The sequence below is a fragment of the Ochotona princeps genome, chromosome 8 (genome assembly GCF_030435755.1).
Source record: "Ochotona princeps isolate mOchPri1 chromosome 8, mOchPri1.hap1, whole genome shotgun sequence".
Lineage (NCBI taxonomy): Eukaryota > Metazoa > Chordata > Mammalia > Lagomorpha > Ochotonidae > Ochotona > Ochotona princeps.
The window spans coordinates 17,102,785-17,128,472 of NC_080839.1; the positions used below are offsets into that span (position 1 = coordinate 17,102,785).

The following is a 25,688-nucleotide window of genomic DNA, read 5'->3' on the forward strand; positions in this document are numbered from 1 at the left end:
AAGCGCATGCCATGAGGCCTCAGAGTCGGTTTTTCCTTTCTGACACTGTGTAGATAAATAAAGCTTTACTCCACCATGCTTGTTGTTAATCTGCCAACCTCTGCTTGGTCTCTCTAGTCTTTCCATCCTCAAATCACCTAGTCTTTTCCTAACTGCTCACTCCCTTGCTGTATGCAATCTAGGTCATTTATAAATTAGGGCACAGCTAACACATAAAACTCAATATTTCAAAAATGTTGAGTATACTTCTTAAGAACTCTTTCCTTGGGTGCGGCAGCCTAGTGGCTAAAGCCCTTGCCTTGCACACCTGGGATCCCATGTGTGCCGGTTCATATCCCGGCTGTTCCACTTCCCATCCAGCTCCTTGCTTGTGGCCTGGGAAAGTAGTTGAGGATGGCCCAAAGCCTTGGGACCATGTACCCGCGTGGAAGACCTGGAAGAAGCTCCTGGCTTCTGGCTTTGGTATGGCTCAGGTCCAATCATTGCGGTCACTTGGGCAGTGAACCAGCAGATGGAAGATCTTTCTGTCTCTCCTTCTGTCAATCTTTCCAATAAAAATAAATATTTAGGGCCCGGTGGCGTGGCCTAGTGGCGAGGGTCCTCGCCTTGAACGCCCTGGGATCCCATATGGGCACCGGTTCTGGTCCCGGCGGCTCCACTTCCCATCCAGCTCCCTGCTTGTGGCCTGGGAAAGCAGTTGAGGACAGCTGATGCATTGGGTCCCTGCACCTGCGTGGGGGACCCGGAAGAGGTTCCAGGTTCCCGGCTTCGGATCGGCGTGCACCGGCCATTGCGGCTCACTTGGGGAGTGAATCATCGGATGGAAGATCTTCCTCTCTGTCTCTCCTCCTCTCTGTATATCTGACTTTGTAATAAACTGAATAAATCTTTAAAAATAAATAAATAAATAAATAAATATTTAAAAAAGAGCTCCTTCCTCAATTTTAGTTAACTTCAGTGATAAAAAATAGTTCATCATTTTAAGAAAAAAACAAGGCCCTTTGTACAACAGTAAAGTATCAACTCCTGTGAATGATTCCTCAGTCAGTATTCATGAAAGCAGCTCCACACTAAGATCTATAATTTAACAACAAAAAGCCATTTTCAGATAATTTAATGATACTAAGACTATCACTTAACAAACATAAAAATCTTTTTGAACCACCACTTTGAAAAACAAAAAAAAAGAGGTTGAGGGTGGTTATTTGATGCAACAGCTAAGAAGCTGTTTGGGACACCCGCATCTTTAATCAGAGTACCTGGGTTCAAACCCCAGCCCTAACTTTCCATTGTAGCTTCCTGCTAATGTGTGTTCCTAGAGGGCAGCAGGCAATGGCTCAAACAGCTGGGTCCCTATCACCCATGTGGGAGAAGTGGACTGACTTCTGGACTCCCAATTTCCATCTGGCCCAGCCCTGGCTGTGTTGGGCATTTGGGGAGTGAATGAGTGGTTGGAAGACTGCTCTTCTGCCTTCCAAAAATGAAAAATAGTCTGAAAATCTGGGCTACTGTATGTGGTAGGTGTTATAAAGCCAGCACTCCATATGGGTGCCTGAATTCTAGCTTCTGCTTCCAATCCTGTTCCCTGCTAATGTACTTGGGTAAACTGCAGAAGATGGCCCAAATGCTTGAGCCCTTGTACTCAGGTGGGTGACCTGGATAAAGTTTCTGGTTTCAGTCTTGCCCAGCTGAGGCTTCTGTGGCCCTCTGGGGAGTGAACCAGTGGACAGACACTCTCTGTCTCTCTATCTGTAATTCTGCCTTTCAAATAAATCTTTAAAAAGCTTTAAAATTAAATGGAATTTCTCCCAAATTATATTGTCAAACTAAAACAAAGATTATATTTTACTACATTTTGATCTAAACAAAAATGTCAAAATACAAGAAAACTTTAAAACAAACTTTATATGAAATCCTAGAAATTAAAATATGATGCATTTGCCCTGAATTTACTTTTTTATTGACCTTTATCCAAAATCAAGTGAAATGTGATTCATGATTTATAAAGAATGTCATATATAATCTTTTAACATATGAAAGTAAAATAAATTTTAAGAGATGATAGTAAAGAGTTTTACAGTGGCAATCAATTTACTTAGCTACAGAAAGGTAAAAGGCACAATAAAACCATGTGCTAACTCTCATTCTTGGCTTCCCAGCCCTTGCTTGTTTCGTAAAAAATAATCATGACAATTCATTCCAGGATCATTACTATATGTGTTCTTAGTACCAGACAACATTTTAAGAACAGGAAATTAAGATGCACTAAAAGTGAAACCATTTTCAAAAAGAACTATCATTTCTCAATATGTTTCAAAGCAGCATGCTATGCACGATACATGTCAATTTAAAAATAAAAAACATGGGCTCGGCAGCGTGGCCTAGTGGCCAGCGTGGCCCATATGGCCGCTGGTTCTAATCCCGGCAGCTCCACTTCCTCTCTATCTCTCCTCCTCTCAGTATATCTGACTTTGTAATAAAAATAAAATAAATCTTAAAAAATAAATAAATAAAAAATAAAAAACAACATCAACAAAAAAAAAAACATGCTGAGATTAACTAATTTAATGACTTATGTAATCTTATACCTCATTCTGAAAATAAACAGTTTCAGAGGCTTCTGAATTTTGTACACGAATACATCACCGGGCCTGGCATGGTAGCTCAATGGCTAAAATCCTTGTCTTGCATGTGCCAGAATCCCATATGGGCGCCGGTTTAATCCCCATGGCTCTGCTTCCCATCAGTTTCTTGTTTGTGGCCTGGAAAAGCAGTCCAGGATGGCCCAAAGCTCTGGGACCCTGCACCTGCGTGGGAGAGTTGGAAGAGGCTCCTGGCTTCAAATCGGTTCAGCTCTGGCCGTTGCGGCCGTTTGGGCAGTGAATCGTCGCATGGAAGATCTTCCTCTTGGTTTCTCCTCCTCTCTGCAAATTTGACTTTGCAATAAAAATAGGTAAGTCTTAAAAAAAAAAAAAAGAATGCACTAACATTTTTACATGTGAAGACCTAGAAAAAGTCGGGGGATCACAAATTCAGTAAAGATAAGTAATCTATCTGACATCTCAAGGAATTTTTTAAAAAAGATTTACTTCTTTGAAAGGCCTGAGACAGAGAGTGACAGAGAGAGAGAGTAACAGACAGAGAGCTCTTCCACCTACTGCTTCACTCCCCATAGGGCCACAACAGCCAGAGCTAAGTTGATCTCAAGTCAGAAGCTGGAAGCTTCTTTCTGGTCTCCCAAGTGGGTTCAGGAGCCCAAATACTGGTCTATCCTCTGCTGCTTTTCCAGGTACATTAACAAGGAGCTAGAATGGAAATGGAGCAGCCAGGAACCATACAGGATGCGGGCACTGCTGGGAGCAGCTTTATCTGTAACATCCCAGACCCAGACCCATCTCAAATATTACCCAAGATCAAGAGGAATCAGAGTTGAGAAGGAACTCAGCGGGAAAAGTGTTAAAATCTGTGTAAAAAAATCAGTAAGAAAAAAGCTAGTAAATACTTAAGCATCATTTTGTGTATCACTTCCTTATAGCACATCTCACTTGGTGCTATGAACTCTATTTTTTGAATGTATCTTCCTCAACGGGTTTCACAAGAAGAACTGTGTCTCATTCATTGGCTCCAAGTTCCTTGTACCATGACAGTGACTTATACAAAGTAGCAACTAAGAAAAGGTTGGATGATTTATCAAGGTAACTGATAAATCGGTAACTCCAATTCACGCAACAGTCATAATTTTATTTTAGCTAATAAGTATTCAATGATTTGATGAGTTCTTTTTTCTTAAATCTGTGAAATGATGGCATGAATCTTAAACTATGAGCAACATACTTTAAAGGTACCTAAAAGAAAATAGGGGCACTGGTGCTGTAGCACAGCAAGTTAAACTGATTTCTGCAGCTCTGGCATGCCATATAGTGGTTGTTTCAGTTCCAGCTGTTCCACTTCCAACCCAGCTCTCTGCTAATACACCTGGGAAAGCAGAGGAAGAAGGCTCAAGCCTTTGGGCTCCTGCAGACAAGTAAGAGTACCAGATGAAGCTGCTGGCTTTGTCTTGGCCCAGCCCCGGCCCATGCGGCTCTTCAGGGCTGGCCATTTAGTCAAGGGATGGAAGATCCTTCTCTCGGTCTGCCTCTCTCTCTTCCTGAAACTCTATCTTTAAAACAGACAATTGAAAAAAAATAGAAAGAAAAGAAAAGAAAGTAAGGTAGTTTAACTTTTTAAAAATACACAAATAGAAAATGACTGATTTTGCTGTTGGATGACCCACAACTAGACAGTGTTGGAATGAACACAAAATGAGCATTAGTGTTTATAAAATGTTAACTTGTCATCACCGAGCGAATGAAGAGAACTGCAGAGTTCTGGCTGGCAAAGCTACAGTAAACTCGTGTACAGTACTACCACGTCCACTCAAGGTCCAGACAGGTCGGGACCTGGCTCTGCACTCTGAGGAACAACTACTTGAATCTTAACCAACCCGGTGCTTCTTGAAAAATACAGAAGAGCTGGTTTAGCCCAAGGGTCCAGCCCTCAATAGCCAAAATAAAAGATGGAACACAGAGCACAGTGGGTACTTGTGGATTCCCAACAGTTCCAATTCCAATGACAGTTATCCAGCTCTAGCTGATTGCTGAGGCAGGCAAGCTAGAGCCCTTGGACCTAATATGGCCATCATCAGTTGTTTTTACTGCTTGCAGGCCAAGAATGGTTCTTTATATTTTTATTGATACAGAATGAAACAAATGAAGAATCAATCATATGACATGAAAAATTAATAGATTTCAATGTTAGTGTTCATCAGTAATGTTTTTAACTGGGATCAGGCCACACCCATCTGATGACATCTTAGAGTGGCTTTCACACAGTACAGCTCACCAAGCCCGCAGTGTTTACTACCCGGCCCATTACAGAGAAAGCATGCTGCTTCTTGAGCTCAGCACACTTCTCTCTGTTCTGAGCTGGATCTCTTTTCTCAGAGGCAGATCACTGCTCTGTCAGGCTGAGTCTTTAAGTTCAACTGGTGTCCATCCTGCTGGCTATAAAGTCCCAAGTTACATCGCCAATAATTTATAATATAGTGCGATTCACTGGAGTGGTCACAAAGTAACAAATGACTTGCATACCTAATGTCATGAAAAGAAAGTATGATACAAGTACAAACTTACAGGCCACACAGTTCAGACTTTTTACCAGACTACTATACCCAGTTCTGGTCATCTTACTGAAAGGAAAGCGGACAGAAGTGAACCAATAATAAGGGCTTCATCATTGTATTACTAAATAAATACTACAAGAAATGGCATTAGTTGGACCAAAGAAAAAGGTGAAGAAGAATAAAAGGTCAGCATCCTACTGCTAAAAATAATGTTCTAAGGTGATATTCCACGAAATACCCAATGAGTTAAATATGGTTCCTCAAACTGACGTTCCTATTTTAGGCCATTCACTAGGACCTTAAAAGACAACTTCTTGTCAAATGTACTGCAGATCTGCAGCAGACACACCAAGGAATGCTTCTTTTTAAGAAACATCTGGCATTATTACAAGTTACCAAGCAAGGTGTGCTCTGTGGGGAGCTTTAGTAATTGTTAATAACTAAAAGGCAGACTGAATTTTGTAATTACACATTGCTCCACAGGACCAAACAGGGATAAATGGGTTTAAATTACAAAATGCTTGTTACTTTTGAAAGTGTCTTAAGTAGGGAATTTTAATTATTCCAACACAGAACTAAGGGTAAAGGGCTCTACTTCCCAGGGACTTCACTCAACTACAATACTCGGATGGAACTATCTGGATGTTTCACAGCAAGAGAAAGCGTCTCCAGCTCGTTTCTTCCATGGCTACAACCCTGTAGTTTTAACTCTCCTAGTTGTTATGAGTAAGAGATTGCCACAATCGCTCACTTTCATTTCTTCTTGAAGGTGGTCAGTGTACATATAACTGTCCAAGACAAACTTTAAGAACCCAAAGCGAAACTTCACCATAAATTTAATCACAATTTTTGCAAAGTCAAGCTAAGAATACATTTCCAACAGGTAGATAAAATGTACAAACAGGTATGGCTTCCAAGTATTGCTATATTTCTGTTGCTGAAGCAAATACCTTTACTATTTCAAAATGTCCAACCCTTGAATAGTTTTCAATAAGTGCTTTGTACAGAAGGTAATTTCCTATTAGTTGTCTAACTCTTAAAATACAGATTCCTTGAAGACAAAATGGTCTGTCAGTCCACCTCAACACTGCAATTAGTAATGCAAGTTTTCAAACTTGCTATGAATATATTATTAACCAACCTGAGATTTCCAACCTTGAAGTTCTACTGTATTTCCCTAGGAATACCTTCCCTACCTTGGGAAGCACATACTAACAGATCTGACTCAACTTTCCCCACTCCTACATCACCTATGCAGAATTATAAAGCCAAGAATATACAACACTTGCAAGCCAGTTCTACAACCCTGCATTAACTTTACCAGGATAAGCTTCTTCCCAGGACTCTCTAAAACTTACTTAAAAATCTGTAGTAGTGAAACAAAGGGAGCACAGCCCCCTCCCCTTTTCTGAACCATATGGCAGTAAATGGAAGTTAATTTGTTATTATTATTTTTACCAGCTCACGTCTATACATCGGCCCTACAGCTTTCTTTGTGCCCTAGCACTGGGCTACTTACTAGATAAGGCTGCCTGCTACTCTACCCAACGTGTTTTTAAACCGTACAGCAAAGTACAGAACAGTCCCCCCAGACCATTCAGACCTCACCACGGTCATTCACCAAAGCCAGATCAGGGAGGCAGTGCGCGCCAGCAAGGGCTCCGGGGCCGACCAGGAGCGAGTCCCGCTCTGCTGGGGTGACTGAGCAGCGAGTTTGCTGGCCGCAGCCGCGCCGGATCCGCCCCGGGAACTTGGTTACCCGAGCCCAGGGACGCGCCGAGGCCTAGCCGCGAGGCCGGGGCGGGCTCCAGGCAGCCAGAGCCGTCCTCCGGTCGCAGCGCCTTCCCGCCCGCCCCGCGGTCGCTCGCAGGCGGGGGCACTCGCCGTCGTCTCTCGGCGACCGGACGCGCCCGCTGGGTCCCGGGTCGGCTTCCCTGCCTCCTGCCGCCGTCCGCGGCCCGGCTCTGCGATCGCGCCGGGCCCTTCCGGGGCGGCGGGAGCGCTAGGCCGCGCCAGGGCCCGCGGCTCCGGGGCCGGCCGGCCGGGCCTCGGCGTCCGGTATCAGTCCCGAGGGCCGGGCTCCCGCCGGTAACGGGCCCCGCCGCCTCCCCTCCCCCTCCTCCGCCCCATGACAGTGCAAACCCTCCGGCCGCCCCGGCCGCCCCGCCTCCGGCTCCAGGCCCAGCTCAGGGCCGCGGCCACGACCGTGGCGGCAGCGGCTCTCCGCCTTCGCTCGCTCCAGGACCCCGAGCTTCGGGCCCCGCTCGGGCTCAGCCGAAGTCTCCGTGGCTTGCCGACCGCCCTGCGCGGCGCCCGGCCCCGGGCGGGGTAGGCCAAAGCCCGGGCGGTGGGGGTGGGGGCGGGGGGGTTCCTCTCACCTTCATGTCGGGACATCCTAGTTGAGACGGTGGCGGCGCGGCCCCTCCCGGGCTCCGGCTGCAGTGTCCCCCGCGGGGTCCCGGCGCTGCCCGCACCGGCCGGCCGACTCCCACTCGACTCCCGGGCTCGGCCGCGGGGGCGGGGTGGGCAGGGGAGCGCTCCCGCGGCGGCGGCGGCGGCGGCGGCGGGGAGGCGGCGCGGGGTGGGAATGGGGCCGGGCCAGGCCGGGGCTGAGCTCCTCCAGGAGGCGGGTCCGACGCGGCGGCTCTGCCGGCGCCCGCCGTGACTCGGTCACTCTCGGGCCCGCCGGCTCCCGGCAGCGGCGCCGCGCTCCGCAAATCCCGCTCCTCCCCTCCCCCGGCCCACCCCCCGCCCCTCTCCCCCGGCTCCCGGCCGCCTCCTCCTCCGCCTCCTCCTCCTCTTCCTCCTCCTCCGCCTTCTTCCGCCGCCCGCACGCCGGCCCCGCCTCTCGCTGCCCGCGCCGGGCCCAGCGGCCGCCCGGAGGCCCCGCGGCCGGCGAGCGCGGCGGGGGCGGCGCGGCACTTGCCAGCGCTCGCCAGCAGGCCGCGGTCGGCCTCCCGAGCCCAGCCCCGGCCTGGCTGCTGCCGCCGCACGGCGTGTGAGGAGGAAGAGGAAATGCCCTGCAGCCGGCAGTCGCTGCTCGCTCTCACGGCGTCCTCCTGCTCGCTGCCCCTCAGCTCGGCCTGGGTGCGCGACTCCGGCAAGTGCGCCGCGGCCCCTCGGGGACCCCGTCCGTCCCCGGGCGCATGGCTGCCGGGCCGGCCGCGCGCACCGCCTGGGAACGTGTTAGTGTTTCTAAGCTGGCAGCCCCGAAGGGAAGGGCGGCCGGCTCGGGTCGCTGCGGGGGGTTCCCGGGCCGGGTGACTGGGCGGCCTGGGGAGAGCGTGGACACACGGGAGCGAAGCCGGGAGGTGGCCGGGTCTGGCTGCGGCCGGAGACACCGACTCCTCGGAAACCAGCTATCTGCTTCTCCGACTCGGCGCCGGCCGCTCCGCCGCCGGGGACCCGCTCAAACTTTGTTGCAGCGTCCCGGCCCGCCGTGAAGACGCTGCCCCCTACCCCAAAGTTGGCGCTTGTTTTTGTTTCCTGCCGGTGGATTACTTTTCTGTTTTATCTGTCTTCCATTTGCACCATCTTATTATCAACTTTTGTGTTCACGCATTTTTAACTCAGCATATTACTTGTACTGAACCTTACCACGTGGTCGCTATGGCGAAAATGAACCGCGCTTTGGAGCAAAGGCCGGACGTGGAATTGTGTTTCTCATATCCTCTGTGTAACCTTGGACAAGTGATTTAACCTTGCTGAGGTTCTGTCTTGTCTGTGGTTTGCTTGTTTGATTTTAGTGGCTGTTTCAGTGTGTGCTTTGCTGTTTGAAGTTGCTGTGGGTTTTTGCGTAAAATACAGCCATTCCTGGGCTAAATCTGGATTGGATTCTAGGGTTCTGTTTGCCTTGAAGTTAATTTTATCCTGCCTACCGTTCACTGGTTTTGTCACCTTGGACAAATGACTTATTCCTCTTAAAATGGGCGTTGAGTGAGATGTTTGGGAGGATAAGTGGTAAAATATATAAAATATCTAGTACAGGACCCAGTACAAAGTGTTACAGAATTTTATATTGCATTTGACTTTAAGGCACCACCTGACATCAAAGCTATTTGAGGTATTAGGTTACCTCAATGTACCGAGGAACCTGTATTTGATCTGTAAGCTAGGATTCAAGTATGGGCTTTGTCACTAGAAATACAAAAGCTCATTGAAAATGGAACTAAAAGATACGGTTATATTGGTGCATGGGTTAAAATCATGGTATACTTTTTGCATTAATGATGTGAAGACCTCCTCGTATGGAGCTTTTGCCTAAATTCCCTCAGCATAGCTGATTACAGGACACCCAGCCTAGTGGCAAATGGAGTTTGGTGGCTGAGGGATTAGCCTGTGTTGGTGCCTTGCTCAGCCATGTGCCGTCCTGGCATACGTGACCCTGTGTATCAGGAGCTCCAGAGCCTCAATGTCCTGAACTGTGAACGTGCAGATAACACCACATACACCCCCATAATCCCTGTGACTACAAATGAGTGAATGTCTAAATACATGAAGAGTAAGGTGGTATCAGTAATGTAGGCAGTTAGAATTCTGGAGCAGATAAAGTACAGAGGCTTCATTTGGGTTGTTAACGAAAGCAGTGTTCTGTAAACCCCAAGGGAGTATCAGATGGTTGTTTTATAAGTTATCAGTTCTTTTGAGAGATCTGCCATCCGCTGGTTCACTTCTCCAATGGCTGAGGCTGAGGGAGGAGCAGAGCCAGGCACTCAATCCCTGTAGGCTAAGTGGGTGGCAGTTGAGCCATCACTGTTGCCTTTCAGGGAGCTGGGTCAGAAGCCAGAGTTGGGTAGCCAAACCAAGGACTGATGAAAGATGTGGATGTTTTAACTGATGGGTTAAATGCCTGCCTTGGGATAGCAGATGTAAGACAGTTACTGTTTTCCTTCAGGTGAAAAGCAAGAAAATTTAGGGAATAATGATTTTCGTGTTAAGCAGGAATATTTTGGGTTTTCATGACCTACCTTTAGTTAGAGGCCAGGCCTTTGAATCGAAACCTTTTTGTTAAGGTCTGGCCCTTCCCCTCACTGCGCCTTGTGTGTGGTATTCTGTGGACAGTGGGCCAGGCCAGCCTGTATGCCATACCATGGCCCAGTTGGGCTCTCTATTCTGTAGCACTAGCTAATGCATGTAAACATTGATGCAGTGTGAGTAAGTTCTAATCTAGTTGACAGTGTTGGGCTGGTGTCAGTTTCCTGGCATTCGGTGTCCCATAGTTTTGTAAGATGTCATGGCAAGGACAGTGTACACAGACGCTCCCTGTGTCTTATTTCACAGTTTAAAAAAAAAAATTGCTGGGATGAAATGGTTAATGGTTAGCTTGGGGGGCTGTTATACGAGGGACACTGAATTGAGTCAAGAATTTTGTGAAATGAGAATATTTTACATCTTTATTGTGGTATTGTTTATATAACTGAATGTTTGTCAAAACTCGAACTGTTCCCTAAGGGAGCATGTCTCACTTATGTGTGACTATTTTAAATATTTTTAAGAAATTAAAAAAATATATTAAAAAATATTTGTTTAAAAAAGAAAAGCAAGTAATTATCCCATCTCCTGTGGTCTGTGAAGTAAGATTGAACTTCCCATTTAAGTTTGTTCTTAGAGACTTATTTATTTGGAAGGGCAGAGTTAGACAGAGGAAGGAAGAGAAAGAAATCTTCCATCCCTTGGTTTGATCCCCAGATGACTACAATGGCCACAGCTGGGCTGGGCCTGTCTGAAGTCAGGAACCAGGACCTGGAGCCTCCTCTAGCTCTTCCATGTAGGTGCAGGGGCCCAGGGACTTCGGCTATCCTCTACTGCTATTCCAGGCACATCAGCGAAATAGAGTATCCAGAACTCAAGCAGATGCTCTCGGCACCACAGGCGATGGTTTTACTTACTACACCACAGCTATGGCCACTGTTTTTTTTTTTTTTTTTAAGTTTATGGGGTCTGGCATGGTAGCCCAGTGGCTAAAGTCCTCACCTTGCATGTGCCGGGATCCCATATCGGTGCTGGTTGTAATCCTGACTGTCCCATTTCCCTTCCAGCTCCCTGCTTGTGGCCTGGGAAAGCAGTCGAGGATGGTCCAAAGCCTTGGTACCCTGCACCTGCATGGGAAACCAGGAAGAGAAGCTCCTGGCTTCTGGCTTTGGATGGTCTCACCTTCAGCTATTGCGGCCACTTGGGGAGTGGACCAGCAGACGGAAAATCTTTCTGTCTGTCCTTCTCTCTGTAAATCTTCCTTTCCAGTAAAAATAAACAAATCTTTTTAAAAAAAAAGATTATGTGTTTATGTGAAAGAGTTAGAGGGGGGGACAAAGCCATCTGCTGGTCCACTCCCCAGATGGCTTCGATGGCCAGAGTTAGCTAGGTCAGGAACTTCATTGGTCTCCCACCCTCTATGCCACAAAACTATTCCCCGCCATGTAAGGTTTTAATATGTTTTTCAGTGTACTGACTTTCCCTTGTGCTAATATGCTATGTACCTTTTTGTGTACAGTGATTCTTGACTCTTGGCCTTTGCACATATGCTTTCTGCTTAACAGGAGCATAGGAAATTCAAGCTATAGTCGAAATTCCCTCTTGTATTGTAAGCCTTTCCTATTTCCCCTACACACACTGATAACTTCCTAACTCCCTTTTTGGTGCTCATTCATGCTATGTAATATTTGTCTGTCTATTTATCCATCTATCTATCCGTCTCAAGCTCCTTTGGGGTAATGACCACATGATTCTGTCTCTGGGATCCAGTAGTATGGAATGAGTGTGTGAATCAATGATATAGAGGTAGAAAAGAGCCTAAAGTAGCAGCCCACGATGCGTGGCTCAGGGTTTCCAGAAACTTTCCTGGGGGCCAGTGAACAAGCAGCACACCTCCACAGGAAGCTGACAGTAGAGTTCAGCTGTCTTCAGTCAGGCAAGCTTCAGAGGTTTGCAAAACTATATAATAACATGATCCTTTCACATTAAAAAGTTATTCTTAGAAATATTTACTAGGTGTTATGTTGATTTTTTAAGTGAATAAATATTTTCTTTAATTTCTGATGTGAAAAATATTGGTAATATATACATTTTTTAAAGTTCTTAGGGCTTGTGTTTTTCGAGTCAGAGAATTGCATTTGCAATGTCTGGAGTTGGGCTGGACTGGTACTAGGAGCCAGGAAGTCAGTGCCTACTACTATGCTTGAAATATGGTTTCCTCCCAATATGCTTGGGAGGCACTTGATAATGGCCAGTGGAGTCTAGTCCCTGCCACCAGCTTGTGAGATGCAGATGGCGTTTTGCCTCCTAGCTGCTGCCAGGCATTTGGGGAATAAACTAGAGCATGTATGGCTGTCTCTTGCTCCACATTTCAAATAAATCCATCTGGGCAGAGGGTAGGGGAAAAGCAGGGTCTTCCCCTTCCCACTGGAAACCTCCAAAAGAATTTGTCCAGTAGTGGCCTGCTGCTTTGCCTTCCCATCCCAGGAAAATGGACATGTCCTTTTCCTGGACCACCCCCATATTTGTATAGGATCTCAGGATCTGACTCCCCTCTACATATCTGTACTTTCACTAATCTCAGCCAAAAAAATTATTTTTTTTCAAGGGGCTGGCACCATAACATACTAGGCTAAGCCTCCACCTGTGGTGCCAGCATCCTACATGCAGCCAGTTTGTATTCTGGGTGCTCCACTTCCAACCAGCCGCCTGTTATGGTCTAAGAAAGCAGCTGAGGATGGCCCAAGACTAACTCTTGGTTTTGGGTCAGCTCAACTCTGGCCATTGCAGCCATTTGGGAAGTGATCCAGCATACAGATCTCTCTAAATCTGCCTTTCAAATAAAAAATAAATATGTATTTTTAAAAAGTTACTGCTTCAGTCCTGTGCTCCTTCTGGCTATCACCCTGTTGTTTCTTTGCCTCCATTGACAATTCTTGAAGGAATTGCCACTCTCATCTTTTTTATCACCTGACAGGGTAGGTTCATCCCTTCCCTCTAAAGCCTCGCTAATTGGATCTGCTGAAACCAACTGGCACTGGATTAACAGAGAAAAGGGAAATGTGTTTAACATATTGTGTAAGCATGGGAGCCCACAAGTGAGAAGTTGGGGCTATGTAGCTGAGGTTTAAGTATCTGCGGGGGGGGGAGGGGGAGAAAGGAAAGGAGGGAGAGGTGGAGGCCAGTGCTGTGGAACAGCACATAAAGCCGTCACCTGCCATGCTGTCATCCCACATGGCTTCTGGGTTCAAGTCCTAGCAATTCCACTTCCCATCTAGCCCCCTGCTAATGCTCCTGGGAAAGCAGTGGAAAATGACTTAGGTCCATGGGCCTCTGGCTTCTGCCATTATGGCTATTTGGGGAATGACTCAGTGGATGGAAGATTTCTGTCTGCCTGTCTAACTCTGTTTTTGAGTAGAATATTTAAACAAAGGAAAGGCAGAGGTGCAGACAATTTAGACAAGGAGTGAATGGTTTTAGGGGACAGGTAGATCCAAGAAGCAGACGGTAGCCTGGTACAGAGTTCCTCTGGGCTCCTGGTGTGATGGTAGTTTTTCAGTGTCTTCCTCTAATATGAGTTTAATCTTCCTTGACTAATGAAATTTCAGTTAAACTGAAGATAATTGGATTCCTGTTTGGTAGATCCAGCCTTTAGGTGGATTCCATTTCCCTGAGAAAAGAAGGAAGATGAAGGAGGGGATGGGGAACCGGGGCCATGATAGTTCCCCCTGGCTAGGCACCTGCTTGTGGAGGATTTTCTGACTTCATCTGATTGCTTGCCACTCTGCCACTGTTATTCTTTGTACCACCTTTAGATACCTTTGTTTTTCCTATTTCTTAAATTAAAAGTTTTAATTTTTAATTCTGGGGAGGATGGGTAAGGGAAAAGATCCTGCCTTCCCTACTGTGACCATGAGAGGCAGAGGAATTGGGGAGATATACCACTCCTTGTTACCTGGTCACATCAGTGCCAGGGGACACAGAAGGTCCCCTAATTTAGTTCCAGGGACTGGGAGGGGAGAAGAAGTCCCAAGGGTGTTCCTTGAGTAGTCTCAGTTGTTATGAAATGGTATTGGCTTCGTTGCGCTCGCTGTGAGGTACCACTTACTCCACCTGCTGGCTGTTTGTGTCTGTTTCAGTATATCCATAGCTTTAGATGCTTGGTGAAGAATATGGCCCATAGTGTTGCTCATCCTGATTTTTCTATATTCCAGGGAGGCACTAATGGTCCTCTGTTTAGTAAGAGGATATTGTCTCTCCTTGCACGCAGTCAGTAACGGGCGGCTCACAACATGTACTCCAAGAGCAGACCCGAGATCCTGGTGGGATTCCTTGAGGTTGGGAGCTGGGTGGAGTGGACCCATGAGTCCTTACTGAATTGGTTTCTACACCTGGGACTCAAGGGCTCCAGCAGGCGTTGTAGCGCAGCCCAGCCCAGCCTGGCCTGCCTCTAGACCCAGCCTCTAGAGTGCGTTGGAGGATGCTATGACCTGGTCTGGACATGTACTTTTCTCTTAATTATAGTACTTTTTTTTTTTTAAATCATAAAAGTAATGCATGCTCAAAGTGGATGATTGGCATGGCAGTTAGATACTCCTTGGAATATCCTTGTCCCATTTCAAAGTGTTTTGGTTGAAGTCAGCTCTACCTCTGATTCCAACTTCTTGCTAACATGCACCCTGAGAGGCAGTAGTGATGCTTGAAGTAATTTGGCTCCTGCCACTCACATGGGACTTCGGTTGAGTTCCAAGCTCCTGGCTATGCCTGATCCAGCCCCAACTGATGCAGGCACTTGGGGAATGAACAAGTAGATGGGAAATTTTCTCTCTCTACCTTTTAAAGAAAAAAAGTTATAGAAAGTAATACATGGCCATTGAAAAAAATCTCAAAGGCAAATGCATATAGAAAATAATAAAAGTGGCTCAGTAGCTCCTAGAGAGAGACCTTGCTGCCGTTTGATGTATTTCCTCCTTGGAACTGTTGTTGAGAAACACATCAGATCACGTCCTTCCACTGTTTCAAGGGGGCTCTGTGCACCCACAGTGCTCGCTGTTTCTTCCAGATCGTAACTTCAACTTCCTAGCCAACCTCTGAAGTCGTGTAGGGTGTGTCCCCGCTTGTTCCTCCAGCTTTTCTGCCACACATCCTTGACTGGTGGTTGCTTTAGGGTCTCCTTTCCAGCCTGCCCCAGGCCTTTGCATTTGCTTCTCCGGAGTGCTTATACCTGGTCCCTCCTGTGATGGGTTTACCTTTATGATAACCTCAGAGAAGCCTTTCCTCATTACGGACCCTCCTCACTGAATTTTATTTTAAAGATTTATTTTTATTAGAAAGGTAGAGGTACAGAAAGGAGAGACAGAGAGAAAAATCTTCCATCCACTGGTTCACTCCCCAAGTGGCCACAATGGCCGGAGCTGAGGCAATCCAAAGCCAGGAGGCAGGAGTTTTTACTGGGTTTCCCATGTGGGTGCAGGATGCCAGTGCTTTGGGTCGTCCTCTATTGCTTTTCTGGGCCACAAGCAGGTAACTACATGGGAAGTACAGCAGCCAGGGCACGAACCAGCATCCACATGGGATCCCAGCACATGCAAAGCGAGGACTTTAGCCACTGGGCTACTGTGCCAGGCCCTTATTTTATTTGTTGTTGTTGTTAAGATTTGTTTGTTTTTATTAGGCAGATTTACAGAAGAATGAGAGACAGATTTTCCATCTGCTGGTTTACTTCCCAAGTGGCAGCTATGGCCAGAGCTAAGCCGATCCAAAGCCAAGAGCCAGGAGCTTCTTATGGGTCTTCCACGTGGGTGCGGGTCTCAAGGCTTTGGGCCATCCTCCAGTGCTTTCCCAGGCCACAAGTAGGGAGCAGCAGGGAAGTGGAGCAGCAGGGATTCAAACTGGCTTGTGCAAGGTAAATATTTAGCCACTGATCTTTTGTACAGGGCCCCACTTTTTTTAAACTGTATTTTTTAAAATACTATTTTAATTTTTTTTTTGGTAATGTTTATTCACACTCGGTTACAGTTTTGCGTTATTGTTTGTCCCTGGCTTCCTCCACTGCCCTATAGGCTCCTTAAGGCAGGGATGTTTTCTGTTGTGTTCATAGCCCAAGACCAGCATTTAATAAATAATGTTTGTTTAGTAAGCAAACAGTTGCTTGAAGGAAGTACTAGATTGGAGAGGAAGTAGAGGAGAGATGATGAAATCCTAAGCAGAAGCCATGAAATGTCTTGAAGATGTGAAGTTGTCAGGATTTGGTGTCTGCAGGGTATGGGAGTATGGAAAGTTAAAAAAAATCTAGATGAACTTGCAGGGTGGCGCTGGAGACCTGAAAGATGATGTCATTGCTAACAGCACAAGGCTAGGAGCAGAATCAGGTCGGGGTTGGGTGAGATGGAGGGTTCCCAGTTGAAGAAGCCTGAGCTTTATCCAGTGAAACTCAGGAAAAATGAGGGCAGTGACTCCTGCATTACGGTGGGAGGGACCACCAGCTACCTGGGGCAGTTATTGGAGACAAGAGTCTAAGAAAGAAGATGTCCAGGGTTGGTCACACATCAGACCGCCGGCAGCTGTGATGCTGAAGAGGTCTTTAGGAAAGTCATCTACGGGGCCAATGCAGTGGCTTAGTGGCTAAATCATCTCCTTGTATGTGCTCGGATCCCATATGGGTGCTGGTTCTAGTCCTGGCTGTTCCACCTCTGATCTAGCTCACTGCTTGTGGCATGAGAACACAGCAGAGAATGGCTTGAGTCCTTGGGACCCGGCACCCATGTGGGAAACCCAGAAGAAGCCCCTGCTCCTAACTTTGGATCATCTTGGCTCTGGCCATTGCGGCCATTTGGGAAGTGAACCAGTGGATGAAAGATCTCTGTCTTTCCTTCTCTCTGTAACTACCTTTCAAAAAAAAATTATCTGTGCCAGAGAATAAGGGTGACCATGAGAGATGGTTGCAGAAGCCAAAGCAACAGAATCTTCAGGATGAGTACAGAGCCCATGGGGGAAAAAAGAGGCTTAGTTGGACCTAGCTTTTGGAGGTTTGCAGTCCCAAGACTGGGCTCAGCATCTGGCATGGTATTCTTGACAGATTTCTAAGGTAGTTTAAAGTGTCCCATGGCAAGTTGGGAACACTTGTTTGGTAATTCTACTTGATCCCTTAAAAGCCCAGTAGAAGTTAATCCTGGGGTGGAGTTATCTTCTGATAACTGTATTATCAGTTAGCTGGATTGGAATTGGAGCAGCTGGCACTAGAGCCAATCCCACATGGAATGTGTGTGTCATAGGCAGATGCTTAGTCTGCTATGCCACAGTGCTAGACTCTAAATTATATGCACTCAGGAGGCAGTAAGTGAGATTCCCCTCCCTGGGAGAATGAGTTCTGGGCTCCTAGCTTCAGCTTGGCATAAAGCTATCTGTTATAGCCACTGGGGGAGTGTTTTTTCTGTCTTTATATATCATTGCTTTTAAGAACCAAATGAGCTTATATGAATAGGCAATAGACTAGAAATATGTCTATGTTTTTATTGGAATAGCAATTCTCAATATATATGTTTCTAAAAAATAATAATGTTAATGTTGCTTTTTAATAAAGTAAATAAAGGATTACATGTGACAATATGGTTATTTAGGGTGGAATATGCATCATTTGTGGCTAATTAGCACATGTTTTTGGGAATCTGTTTACCAGGGACACAGGGGTGATAAAACCATGTCCCAGCCTACAAGGTTTTGACATTCTGGTGACAGAATTGAAGCACTTCTGGTGAGTGTTTAGAGAGTTTGTGACAGAGCTGTAAAGAGCCTTTTTCTCTGTTAATTTTAAAGTTTTCCTTCATGAGTATGTTACTGGTTTCATAGCCTAGCATTCCTTCCCTCCCTTCCATCTTTCTTTTTTTCTATTTAAAGAAGCTTGGGAACTAGAAGGTAGTAAGTTGAGGGATCCACACTAAAGACTCCAGTGTGTTTAGAAGTTTAAGGAAGGATTCAGGCAAGGACATGATGATGATGATGATGGGGGGGGGGGGCGGTGGGGATGGAGGAGCAAGAAGGGGCCCAGATGAGGCCAGCTGTCAGATGCAGGAGGGAGGCCTCACCCTCACTGAGGCTAGGAAGGTTGTCCAGGGAGATGTGGTGCCTGGTTGGGTAAGGCAGCGATGCCTCACGGCCTTCACTTTCTTGAAGAAGGTAAGATCATGCTGTTTCCTGCTGCTGTCTGCTAAATTTCTTTTATTTATTGTTTTATTGGAAAGGCAGAAGTACAGAGAATTGGAGATACAGAGAGAAAGATCTTCCATCTGCTGGTTCACTCCCCAGTTGGCTGCAACAGACGGAGCTGAGCTGGTCTGAAGTTAGGAGCCAGGAGCTTCTTTTTATCTCCCACGTGAGTGCAGGGTCCCAAAGCTTTGGGTCATCTACTGCTTTGCCAGGCCACAAGCAGCGAGCTGGATGGAAGTGGAGCAGTGGAGACTCAAACTGGCATCCATGTGGAATCCTAGCAGATGCAAGGCAAGGATTTAGCCACTAGTTTACCATGCCAGGCCCCTGTATCTGCTAAATTTCTGCTTCTTCCTACTCTAAAACTCAGCTCTGTCCCTTTGCCTCTGTGAGCCATTTCATGTAGGAAGGTGGGCAGAGGTGGGCATTTGGCACAGCAGTTAAGTTGCTGCTTGGAATGCCCAGATCCTATATGTGTCTGGATTGAATCCCTGCTCTACTTCTGATCCAGTTTCTTGCTGATGCATATCCTGGGACATAGCTAATGGTGGCTCAGGCCCTTGGGAGAACCAGAATTCCTGGTTTCTGGTGTTGGACTGGCCTTGGCAGGTATTTGAGAAGTGAACCAGCAGATAGAAAATCTCTGTCTACCTGTGTTACTTTCTACTTTTCAAATAAAATTAAAGTAAGCTCAAGCAAATTTTTAGGTACTCCTAGACCAACTGCACTAGGATCTCTGAAGAGCAGGGTGTAGGAATCTGTAGTGAAAAGACACCAACATATTATTGTGGTAAAGTCAGTAGACCCACTGAGCACTTGTGATTCCTTCCATTATTACAATTGAACCATTCATTTCCTCTCGCCACTGAGCTCCGCCTGGATTGGAGTCAGTGCCTCTTAATCTCCACACTTCGGGGGTACCCCAGCTCTTGGCTACCACAGTGTTTTGGGGCGCTTCTTGGTGAGACAGATGAATGGATGATGTGTCCAAAACTGAAACCCCAGCGTCCTAATCCCCACAATGTACCATCTTATCGTGCTTTATGTGAGCAAGCTGTTGAATTCCTCGTGAAGGCATCTCCTGCTTCAACTGTGCCTCCAAACAAAATGGAAATCACACAAAAATAAAATGAAAGTCACACATGTACACAGAGAGATATGGGAGAATGGGACTTTACTGCATGGAGGAATGGTGTCTCCAAGGAGGGTTAGAACTGAGGTCACCTGAAGGTGAAGGGAATAGAATGCCCATGGAGTGGAGGAGTCAGGCCCTGCAGCAGGTGTATACTCAAAGTGTGTCATCAGTCTCCCCAAAACCTATTACAGAGGAAAAAATTACCCTGGAAAAGAGTCTTAAAATGTAGTAGTTAATAAAGTGGATGCTTCCGAGACAATAGTCAGAGCTGAAGGCCTGTGTGTGAACTGCATAGAAACCAAGAAAGGGGAAGCCACGGGTTAGACATTGGAGACCTAGGGGTGTCATGAGAGGCTGGGTTAAGCCACTGCCTGCCATGCCAGCATCCCAAAGGTGTGCCTGTTTGAATTCCAGCTGTTCTGCTTTTGCGCGATCTCCCTGCTACTCTGCCCGGGAAAGCAACAGAGAATGGTCCAGGCACTTGAGCATCTGCACTCATGTGGGAGACCTGGAAGAAGCTCCTGGTTCCTGGCTTTGGGCTGGCCCAGCCTCAACCACCGTGGGCTTTCAGAGAGTGAACTAATGAATGGGAGATCGCTCTCTCTGTTTCTCCCTCTCTATTACTCTGCCTTTAAGATAAATAAGAAATAAAACTTAACAGAAAAAAAAAATTAGAGTTTCTTTATTCTGTTCAAGAATAAAGATACTTTGTTTCTATTGGCTAGCACTGTTAATGTAGTGAGAGCTGGCCTATGTGGGTATTTTCCCCAACAACAACTAATCCCTCAATTTTAACCATTCAGTATGTCTTGATGAAGCACCTGCCACGTTTCAGATGTACCAGCTGCCGAGGGTGTGACAATGGGCAAAACAGGCACAGTAGGGCCCGGCACAATAGCGTAGCAGTTAAAGTCCTTGCCCTGAATGCACTGAGATCCCGTATGGGCACTGGTTCTTGTCCCAGCAGCCCCACTTCCCATTCAGCCCCCTGCTTGTGGCCTGGGAATGCAGTGAAGGATGGCCCAAAGCCTTGGGACCCATGTGGGAGACCAGGAAGAGCTGCTGGATCCTGGCTCCAGCTCCAGCTGTTGCGACCACTTGGGGAGTGAACCATCGGATGGAAGATCTTCCTCTCTGTCTCTCCTCCTCTGTATATCCGGCTTTCCAATAAAAACAAAACAAACAGGCACAGCAGCTTTCCTGAAGGAGTCATGGTGGTGACCTTGCTCCCTCACTTTTTCAACCTGTCATGTGATGCACTTTGTGAAAGATTTGCAAAGCACAGTACTCTGGGTAGGTGACCAAAGCCAAATAATTTTACCTGTTAGACCTTTCTTCTCACATTTGTAACATTCTGAGTTGTTAGTAATTCTACCCAAAGATGGATTTTCCTGGACAGGTGGCTACAAAGCTGGTCCTGGTTACAGTAAGTGGAATAGAGTAGATATTACGGGACTAGCTTTGGATTGGCTACACCTGTTTTGGTGACGGCAGTCTGCAAAGGTTTCCTAAGAAGAATGCTTGAGAGCACAAAGCAGGGGTCTCACCCTGGGAAGCCCTGCCAACTGCTAGCAATCTGCCCTCAGTGGGCTCCCAGTACCACAGAACTGTCAGTCACAGCCCTGAGTTAATGTAGGATCAGGTGTGTCTTTACCTGAGTCTTTACCAAGAGGGGCTGAGGAGATTCTTAGAGTACTGGATTCTGGGGGTCTTGAATTCCAAAGAACTTGAGCCAACAAAACTATTGTGGTCATATCTTAAAGGAAGAGGAGCAGGGCCAGTGGAGGTAAGTGGAGGAGAGCTGGAACGGAAAAGGCTGAAAAGGAAAAGGCTGAAAAGGGTATGGATAAGCTGCACCTTTGACTGCAACAGCCTGCAGCTGCTTAGTGTTTGCTTGCTCGCTCTCAGATTTATTTATTCTTTACTAGGCAGATTAGATTTACAGAAAGAAGGCAAGAAAGATCTTCTATCCTCTGGTTATTACCCAAGTAGTGATAATGGTTGGAGCTGAACCAATCCAAAGCCAGGGACCAGGAGCTGCTTCTGCATGCGAACGCAGGGTCCCAAGGCTTCGGGTCATCCTCATCTGCTTTCCCAGGCCACAAGCAGGGAGCTGGGTGAGAAATGGAACATCTGGACAAAAACCAGTTGCAAGGTGACGATTTAGCCATTGAACCATTGTGCAGACCTGCTGCTTAGCTCTCAAGAGGAACACCTGAGGGCACCAAACAGGCTTCTCAGGTCCTGGTAATTTCTGGAAAAATAAAATTAAATAAATAAGAACAGGATAAATTGCAGATGTGGCCTGAGTCTTATACATTTAGGACAGGTGACTGTTAGGAAAGAAATGCAACATGAGACACAAGGCCTCCGAAGCAGTGTTTCAGGAAGCAAGGCACCCTGCAGCTGCAGCTTCAGTAGCACGCTAAACCTGCTGGTGCGTCCATGCTGGAGCATGGTAATACCTTGTGTCCATAATCTCAGATCAGAGAGCTCTCTTTGGGCAGCTGGAGGAAGGAAGAGGCAGCGGTGAGAGCAACTTCAATGTTTTACTTCCTTGATCTTGTTCTAAATACCACCCTCTTTTCTCCATCTTCCCACACTTGGTTACATATATATATATGTAATTTCCCCAAAATGGCTTCAATGCTGGGGTTGAACCAGGCTGGTGCAAGGAGCCTAGAACTCCATCCTGGTTTCCCACCTCAGTGGCAGAGACTCAAACACTGGGGCCATCTTCCACTGCTTTTCCAGTGCACTAGCAGGGAGCTGGTTGGGAAGTGGAAGAGCAGGTACTTGAACCTGATACTTATATGGGATACTGGCCTCACAGTCAGCAGCTTAATCGTCTGTGCCACAGTAATGGACCCACTGTTACAGGGTGGGTCCAAGTGCTTGGGCCCCCTGCACTCAGGTCAGAGACCTGGAAAAAGCCCCTGGCTTCTGGCTTTGGCCTGGTCCAGCCCTGGCTGTTGCAGCAAGTGGAAGATATCTCTCTGCTTCTCTCTATCTCTGTCTTTCAAATAATGAAATGAATGATCATGCAAGAGCTGGGTCTTCTGCTACTTTCTCCAACTCTAAATTATTGAGAAAGTCTTAGAGGCAAGGAGTGGCCTCCAGTTGGAAGGGGGTGCTTATATCAGTACCCTCCTGTGTGGAGCACACAACCCTACTTTGTGCCTCAGTCACACAGGAGTCTCTTCAGGGTGTCTTCCATCTCCATCCTCAATGGACTTGCCCTCTCTTGGCAACTCTAGTCCTTGTCTTGCCTCCTGAAATTAGTTTGTTTGCTCATCCCCTCTAGCCTGAGATGTGGAAAGAAAGTCTACAAGCCGGTCCTATGCTTCCTGCTGGGCTATCCTGCCAGCACCCTGACAAGTGGTGCACAGGCCCACCTACACCTGAAGGAGCAAGCTGGGAGTAGTTAGCTCCAGCTGAACCTGGCATTACTGTGGTTTCCCAAACCTGTGGCATTACATAGGTTTCCCAAACCTATGCTCTATATTCTGGGCCCAGGAGCCAGCAGCTACTGAACCACTGAGCTCACCTGTTGTTTCCGAAGCTATTGCGTGCTCTACTGTGGTGCCCGTTCCAGGCTCTGCTACTGTGTCTTGCTCTCCTGTAGACGGGCTCTCGAACTCAGCACTTCTCCCAGAGTACTCGATCCTGCCCTCTTTCTCCTGCTGAGTCAGAATCCAAGGGAACTTTGGGATTGGAAACTGACTGCTATTTTCTCTGCACTTCATATGCAGGTCTGTGTCTCACCCCAAGGGTCTTGGCTTCAGACTGATTTCCTGTGCATTGTGGAGAACTCCTGACGTAGACCTGGATTAAATCTGTGCTCTGTGAGAATTCGGTATCTATCTCTCCATCTTTTGCTTTTGGAAACTCACTTTCCACTTTGATTTCTTTCCTTCCTCCCTTCCCCTCTCTCCTTTCCTTTTCCCTTTCCCTTTCTTTTCCTTTATTTATTTGAAAGTGAAAGTTACAGAGAAAGAGGTGGAGAGACAGACAGAGATCTTCCATCTGCTGGTTTGCTCACTACATGGCCTTAACAGCTGAGGCTAGGCCAGGCTACAGCCAGGAGCCACGAGCTCCTTCCTGGTCTCCCACAGGGGTGGCAGGGGCTCTAGCACGTGAGCCATTTTCCATTACCTTTTTCAGGCCATTAAGGAGCTGGATTGGAAGTGGAACAGCTGGGGCTCAAACTGGCATCCATATGGCAGCTACTTAACTGGGTAAACCACAGTTCTGTCCCTTCCCAACCCCTTGCCACTCTGATTTCTTTACCAAGCCCAATCTGCAACCTGGATTCTGATTTTGAACTTTACCTTGTCCTCTATTGCTGCACATTATGACAGGTTATTCTCTGTAAGTTTCTGGGTTTTAGTTCTTTTGAACCTGGTGCCACAAATGTTCTTACTCTATTTTTACAAGATTGATTTATTTGCTTGAATGTCAGAGTTACAAAGAGAAGGAAAGACAGGCAGAGGGATCCTCCATCAGCTGTTTCACCTCCTGCATGTCTGCAATTGCCAGGACTGCAGAGGCCAAAACCAGGACAGGAGCTTTCTCCAGATCTTGTGGGCAAGGATAGCTAGGACCCAGTCACTTGGGTCATCATCTGCTGCTTTGCCCAGACCAGCAGCAGTGAGCTGGATTGGAAGTGGAGCAGCAAGGACACAAATTGGTGCCCACAAACCGTAACAACATTGTAGGTGGTTACTACCTGTTCTGTCACAACATTGGTTCTAAGTAATTTTTTAAAAAGATTTATTTATTTTTATTGCAAAGTCAGATATACAGAGAGGAGGAGAGACAGAGAGCAAGATCTTCCATCCAATCTGTTGAGACCACAACAGCCAGAGCTGAGCTGATCCAAAGCCAGGAGCTAGGAGCTTCCTCCAGGTCTCCCACAGGGGTGCAGAGTGCCAAGGCTTTGGGCCATCCTCGACTGCTTTCCCAGGCCACAAACAAGCAGGGAGCTGGATGGGAAGTGGAGATGCTGGGACATGAACCAGCACCCATATGGGATCCCAGTGCATTCAACGTGAGGACTTTAGATGCTAGGCCACTGTGCAGGGCCCTTCTTTTTAAAATTTTTTTGAAAGATATACTTGTTTTTATTTGAAAGAATTATAGAGGTAACGAAAGGCAGAGAGAGAGAGAGAGAGAGAGATCTTCCATCTGCTGGTTCATTCCCCAAAGGGCTGCAGTGGCCATGCCCTGCTGTTTTCCCAGGTCATAAGCAGAGAGTCGCATCAAGTAGAGCAGCCGGGACACAAACCAGCACCCATATGGAATGACAGTGGAGGATTAACCAGCTGCACCATGGTACCGGCTCTTAAAGAACATTTTTTTAAAAATTCATTTTTATAAAGACAGTGACGAAGAGGAAGAGATAGAGGCACAGAGACAGAGAGGAAAAAAGATTCCTTTTGCTGATTCATTCCCCAGAGGGCTTCAATGGCAGTTGCTAGACCAGGGCAAAGCAAGGAGCCAAGCATTCCATCTGGGCCTTCCATGTAGGTGGCAAGAACTCAAGTAAGCAGGCCATCATTTGCGGCCTCCCAGGCACATTAGAAGAAAGCTGGAATGGAAGTGAAGCAGCAAGGACTTGAACCAGCATTTGATACAGGATGCAGATGAGGCAAGCAGTAACTTAACCCAGAAGGCCACAAAGTCTGTCTTTTCAAGGTTTTTAGTGAATTCACAAAGTTATGAAACCATTCCCATGATCTATTTCTAGAACACATCCATTAGCAATCACTTTTATCACTTCCTCCTTCCTCTTGTGGCTGCCAACTATTTTGCTTTCAGTCTCTTTGGTTGTGCTTGTTCAGGACATTTCATACAAATGTAACCATGGAATATTTGGCTATTTATGTGTATTCTTTCACTTAGCATAATGTCTTCAAGTATCCTCCAGGTAGTAGCACGTATGAGTAGTTCTCACTTCTTTATGTAGCCACATACTATAAAGATCTATATACTGTATAGATCTGTTGTATAGAGCTGCACTTCATCATTCTATGGCCATTTGTGTTGTTTCAATTTTTTGGCAGTTGTGAATAATGCTGCTGTGAAACATTTGTGCTTAAGTGTTTTGTGGATACATGTTTTAATTTCTCTTGGATATCTGAGTGTACCTAGGAGAACTGCTGGATCATATTGTTCCTCTGTGTGGAGTATCCAACTTGTTTTCTTCTTCAGTAT

At 46.7% G+C, this 25,688-nt stretch overlaps 1 protein-coding gene across 2 annotated transcripts in view; it reads right to left on the reverse strand.

The window, feature by feature from the left end:
- KCMF1 (potassium channel modulatory factor 1) overlaps positions 1-7,696 on the reverse strand; it is a 53,403-nt gene extending 45,707 nt beyond the window's left edge. The window contains exon 1 of one of the 2 annotated variants that reach the window (XM_058667696.1): positions 7,540-7,696. In XM_058667696.1, the coding sequence (XP_058523679.1) occupies positions 7,540-7,555 (16 nt within the window). In that variant the 5' untranslated portion in view covers positions 7,556-7,696. The remainder of the gene's footprint in view (positions 1-7,539) is intronic. The other variant, XM_058667695.1, reaches the window with a different exon arrangement.
- Between the last annotated feature and the right edge of the window lie 17,992 nt (positions 7,697-25,688).